Below are 5,930 nucleotides of genomic sequence, written 5' to 3'. Positions count from 1 at the left end.
TCGGCCAATGATCATAGCTTCTGCTTGTGTTAAATTTAGCCCCTCACAATAATGCCATGGTTAGCAGAGACTAGAGAATATTAATTACTTCTCCTATCCCTAATTATAAGATGGATGTGTATGAAGGCTATATCAGAGGGGTCACTGCTTTAGGAGGATATTAATTGAGTGTACTCTTGATGCAAATGTCAATTGGGTTTGACTCTGTTTTATTTTTGGTAAGCCAAATTGAATTGAAGCAAAACATGCTTTAAACCCAAGTGCAAAATAAAGTTTAAGGTAATAGACATTCTAAGACAAGAAAAAGGGCCTATTACAAGGCCAAGTCTCAAACGCAGCCACAAGCAAAAGACACGAATTGATAAATAACAAGGTCCTCCAAACTACTACTTTATCTAGAAACAGAGGCAACCTCCTAAGATTCCACCCTTCAATATATGACAAAGGACCCCCACCCTCTACTTGGATGTTTCAGAAGTATCAAATACCAAAGTTCACTATTTAGCAAATTGAGGAACAATTGCAACAACACCAGCATGCGGACCCATGCAGCTACCCTCTAGATTCCAGGGCACTGCGTGAACATCTTATAACCTGCATAGAGGCCAAACCCTATGTAAACCCTGAACGCCAATGAACATAAGCAACCACCACGGAATAAAGCCAGCAATAGCACTGTTTATCCATATGGACGTGTATGGTTTTTTTGTTAAGGGTCTTGTGTTGATAAAAATCATCCCAGTTGATTTCATCATAACTAGGGAGACCATTTTGAACTTAAGCTACTTAGCTCCTTCAATAGGTTACTGGTGACAACTATGCCGTTGTTATCTTTCTCCTTTTTGCAAGGAACTGTCCCCCCAAATAAATAACAATATGGTACATGATTTAAATCTAATTAAAATGATGTTTCAGGCTTTCAGCTCACATCGTCATCTACTCAAAAGATTACAAAAAAAATTACTTGTCTTAAACCAGAAATTCACATGGCTAGGGGCAAAAATGCCCCAATGATACATGAAATGTAAAGGCAATCAAATTCAACACATTAAGCGCTAAAGCAGGCAATCACCATGAGGGAAATTGAAACCTCCAGTACATTTCATGGAAAGTTACAAAGATTTTGACTCCAGAAATCAACATTGAAGTGGAGTGAAGAGTGCCGGGACAGCCAATATCTTCACTTAATCCTGCAAAAAAATGTAATGAAAATTGAAGCATTACATACAATATTACTAGCATGGGAAAACATGAAAAGATATGGTGTACAAAATTAACATTTCCTTCCTCTTACAGTTTGAATATTGAATATTTCAACAGGTACATATATTTTATTATTTGTAAATTAATTATCTATGTGGATGCTTTGTTGGGTGTCAGATCATTAAATGAGGTCCACATCACCCGCTTCCATTAGCATTTGGACAGAACACTGACGGCATGACCAAAATTGCATGTGGGACCCAAATCGATCGTTTTGAGAATTGAGGACCCAAATCGCACAATCACGATAGACCAAGGACAAAAAGTCCAATTAAGCCATAGGTTTAAGTCCTCCATAGGGAAAAGATAATGGAACAAAACAGAATGTAATGGAACGGAGCAGAATGGGATGGAATTGAATAAAAATCTCAAATTCTTCCTCAAATTCTCAACAAAAAAAAGAAACAGAAAACATGATGTTGTGATTAAATCTTCACATAGAAAAGCCACATTTAATCAAAAGCAACAAATAGCAGCAAAATAGAATGCAAAACAAGACATGCTGTTGAGACCCTTGAGCCCAACACAGTGAACTGAGGGCCCAGTAGTGGCTGTGCAGTAGAGCCATGGCCCCAAGATATGGTATATTGCAGAAGTGGGAAAAAGGGACACGTGGAGAAGCATTAGGGAGAGAAGCAGTAAAGCTAAGTGTAAATTTAATGGGGCCCAAGAGCAATGTAGAGAATTGAGGTGCTTTCAAATAGGGAAGGCGCATGACCTTGAAGGATAGTTAGAAATCTAGAATAATGGGGATAAGCCATGGACTTCAGGAACGAAGATAGCATTTAGCATCTACTTCTTGTGTTCTTCCTATTTTTTCTCCTGTTATTCAGTATGTTTTCATCTTCCGCTGGTACACTCATCTTTCTGCATTGTTAGTTCAATGGTGTTATTTTTCCCGCCACCGCAAGTCCAGGCAGAGACAGTGAGAAAAGGGAACTCAAATAGGGGTATGCCATGAAATAGCCCCTTGGGGTTTATGGTGGGAAGCAAAAAATCCAATAGAGAAATATAGTGGAAGGCGTTATAGATTACGGCAAACGTGTGGCCATATAAATAAATATATATACACTCAAAAAACTGCGCCAGATAATAAAATAGGGAAAAACTGGCAATCTATGTCAAAACAATAATCTGAACAGGTATCATAAATAGAGCACCATAAGTTTCATAGCTTCAGTTCAATAGAAAGTAACACCATCAAGTTCAAGAAACAATAAAAGATAGAAAGCAAGACAAAAACAAAAGGAAACAAAAAAAAGGAATAGGTGAAAGAGCAAAACAGCCATTGGGCCGTGGAAGGAAAGTGAGAACAGAGCTAGCATAGTGGGAAGCGGAATGTTAAAATGGAAAAACACATGGAAGTGTAAAATATCATAAAAGGGATTTTTTTTAGGAGAGGTGTTAGAGAGGGGACAAAAAAAACAAAGATTCAGAAGAATGTTGAGGTGCCAGAGATTCAGAAGAAAAGTTTGACATACACATAACAGGAAATTGATACCTGTTCCATTGCAGCAGAATCAGTATTTTTCTGCTCTCGTGTATCATTAGATTCATCATGAACCACATCTTCACCTTTTTCATTAACATTATCCAACGTTACATTGCCATTCAAGCTTTTTAAATCTTCAGGGAGTAGACCAGACTTCAGTGCCTGTGATCATATACCCGATTAGATTACAGTCATCAGCCTTTTCAAAATAGACAAAAAAAAATTAATGTAGAAAGAGATGAGCGCTTTAAGCAGGTAATATGGTTTCATGATAAAAAGGATATAGCAAGAGAAAATATTATAACAAAGCTCCCAAACCACCGGAGGTAAACAAGATGAGCTCCGCGACTAATGACAAACCAAATCCCACCCTCCTCACATGGCAAAGAATTCAATTTGCATACTCTGAGTCAGCAAATGCTGACACAAAAACTGAGAATGTTTATGAGCTCCAATAACAAACAAGACATTTCATGGGAGAGCCTCCACTTGAAACATCAGATTCCCTCTCTAAAAGCAGGTTATTAGTTATAAATAAAATGTCCTAAGTCAACTAATTTCAATATTATGTTATGAATGTATATGACAATACCACAATTTAAAATCCAAAAAGTAATTATCTAAACTAAAAAGCAATCACCTTTTCAAGTCTAGCAACCTCTTCAAGGGTCTGTGAATTCACGATAGCAGCCTGCATTGAGTAAAAATATGAAACCATAGTAATCACAATTAGCTGCTTGATGCACCATTCTCTAATATATGAAGATGGTCCTTCCCTATAACCCCAAATAGAGACGATTTCTTAGCAGAAGATGACGGTCACACACGCATGCAAGGTAATTTATTTGAAAATGGTTATCCAATAAAGAACTACCACATGCGCTGAAGGAACAACAAGCATATTCATCTTACAGCATAATTCTAACTTACAGGATTGAGTCACCTGAAATAAGGCAATCTCAAAAGCAGATAATCACAAAACACCTGCTATGCATTTTAGAGTTGAGACGGTTAATTTAGTTTAACAGAAACCTTTCATGGATACACGTAGCTTAATATGCAAGAAACTCAGCACAGCAGGACTGACTGGATCAATGTTGTTCCTTTAATGTTTAATGAATTACTAAATTTTTATCACTGGGTATAACCCTCTACTTTAGCCAGATACATGCATCAAATGCATTAATTAAATATCCGAGATGAACAATGTGCAAGTCACATGGTCACCCACCCCTATAATGACAACCTTACATTAATCGATAACTTCACATATCAAATACCTTAATAGCAATAATTTGCTCCGGTGTGGGAGCAACCACTTTGGGTGTCTGTTGTTCCTCCGTAGCTTCTGAAACATCAGGAGTTTCAGCAGGTGAAATCGTTTTCACTGGTGTCTTTTGAGCATTTTCTATAGCTTCCTCTGAACCAAACAAGTTTTTGGCCTCCAACCGTTCCTATTAAATTTAAATAACCATCAGAAGAAGCACATTAGTTGCGACGTATGTGTAATTCGTAATAAGAAATCGATCGAATCGTCGTCTCTAGTAAAGTAGTGAGAAATAAAAGATTGATTACCTTATTTTTGACTTTCTTGAAATCCAAAACACGGAGCGAGTCGAGCTTGCTAATAACATAAAGCCTGTAATTAGGTTTCTTTGTAATATTGTTGTCTAGCAGACTAAGAAACTGAAGCTTTGGAAGGGAAGCTAAAGGATCTATTTCAACTAGGTTTACAATTCTGTTGTTTGTGAGAACAAGCGTGTGTAAATTCGGTAAAAACTCTCCAATGTTGGGATTAATTCTGGTAACTCTATTGTTATTTATGAGTAGTGTACCCAATCGATTAAGATATGGTATGTTTTCCAGTTTGACAATCTCATTATCAGACAAATCTAGGGTATCAAATTGGTCCTGCAAGAAAGCCATAACGAAGTTTTTTCAATTGAAGCAAAGTGTAATAAGTAACCAAGAACGATATGAAAAAGGAGTAGATTATACCTCTGTGGCGCCTAAGTTTTCAATTACAGCAATCTTGTTGCCACGAAGATCCAACTCGCGCTCTTTAATGGCATTGAAGAAATGAGGGCTTTTCCAGATCAAGTCTGCAGTGAGCCTCACCATCGAGTAGGACTGACTGACTGACTGACTGACTGACTTCAGATGAGATGATAAGCGCCGCCCTAGAATGAATGAATACCTGAATGTGTTTTTTTGGTTCAGAATATGAGAATATGAGAATATGAGAATGAGAATGGAATCGTGAGAGAGAAGAGAGGATGGGCCAAGTTTTTTTTTGTTTTTGGTTCAAGGGATGGATGGGCCAGGCTGAATTAAAAAACAAAAATCAATGTTTTTTGCCCAGGCTGAACCAACAAAAAAAAATCTATATTTTTTTCACTAAAGGAGTAGAAGCTAGCTAGAGGGATGATATTGATGCCCTTCACCCTCCGATAATGGAGAATAGAAAAATGGTCGTTGACGGTATATCTTACCTAGATTACCGGCGACAGCACGGTGGGTTTCTAATGAGAAAGTGTAGTATATGACGCGTTCAAATCAAAAGATGAAATTTTACAAAGAAACACTTCATAACCAAACTGGGAGGAGGTATGTTAGAAAGGGGACAAATCTTACAGATAAAATCCGAAAATAGTAAACCAAATAGTTATATATAATATTTTGTATGTTATTGTAATCTTTTTTATTTACAAAAACTTATTATAATCTAAGTAAATATTCATCAAAATGTAAGAAAATAAAGAGCTTTATTTTTTAAAAGGGAAATACGACTTTCAATTAATTGAAACCGCAAATACATTCACTAATAGAGCAGAGTTAACCTATGTAAGGAAATTATTCCAGCAGCAGGTATCAGGAAAATCATATGCTAAAGAGCATAAAACATGTGCAACATTATTACCCCCTCTATTTACATCTATCTCCAAAACCAAAGCTGTTGATTTTGAGTTGTAAGTCTGTGTCCATTGCCCAACGCAGTGCCATCATCTCTGCTATCGTTGCACCTGTTTGGTTATGAAGTGTTTCTTTGTGAAATTTCATCTTTCGATTTGAACACGTCATATACTACGCTTTGTCATTGGAAGCCCATCATGATGTCGCCGGTTAGCTGGGTAAGATATTCTGTATGATCGCTCTAACTAGCTTCTGCTTCTTT

General features: G+C 37.0%; 1 protein-coding gene across 1 annotated transcript; it reads right to left on the bottom strand.

Annotated features, from left to right (window-relative positions):
- Positions 1-865: 865 nt before the first annotated feature.
- LOC130709490 (U2 small nuclear ribonucleoprotein A'-like) lies at positions 866-4,982 on the bottom strand. The gene is made up of 6 exons (XM_057558858.1): positions 4,754-4,982; positions 4,331-4,666; positions 4,036-4,209; positions 3,396-3,446; positions 2,765-2,917; positions 866-1,190 (listed from the first exon to the last, which is right to left on the bottom strand). Exons 1-6 carry the CDS (start codon positions 4,874-4,876, stop codon positions 1,185-1,187), a joined length of 843 nt encoding a protein of 280 aa, XP_057414841.1. The 5' UTR covers positions 4,877-4,982; the 3' UTR covers positions 866-1,184.
- Between the last annotated feature and the right edge of the window lie 948 nt (positions 4,983-5,930).

This window comes from Lotus japonicus, chromosome 3 (assembly GCF_012489685.1).
Source record: "Lotus japonicus ecotype B-129 chromosome 3, LjGifu_v1.2".
Lineage (NCBI taxonomy): Eukaryota > Viridiplantae > Streptophyta > Magnoliopsida > Fabales > Fabaceae > Lotus > Lotus japonicus.
This window is presented reverse-complemented; position numbering and strand designations above follow the sequence as displayed.

Bases quoted from the DNA above. Each gene is read 5' to 3' on its own strand.
- LOC130709490 (XM_057558858.1), bottom strand. From the start codon at position 4,876: ATGGTGAGGCTCACTGCAGACTTGATCTGGAAAAGCCCTCATTTCTTC. The intron at 3,447-4,035 runs GTATTTGATATG...TACTCAATGCAG, and splicing joins AGCAAATTATTGCTATTAAG to GCTGCTATCGTGAATTCACA. The intron at 2,918-3,395 runs GTGATTGCTTTT...ATATGATCACAG, and splicing joins AGGTTGCTAGACTTGAAAAG to GCACTGAAGTCTGGTCTACT.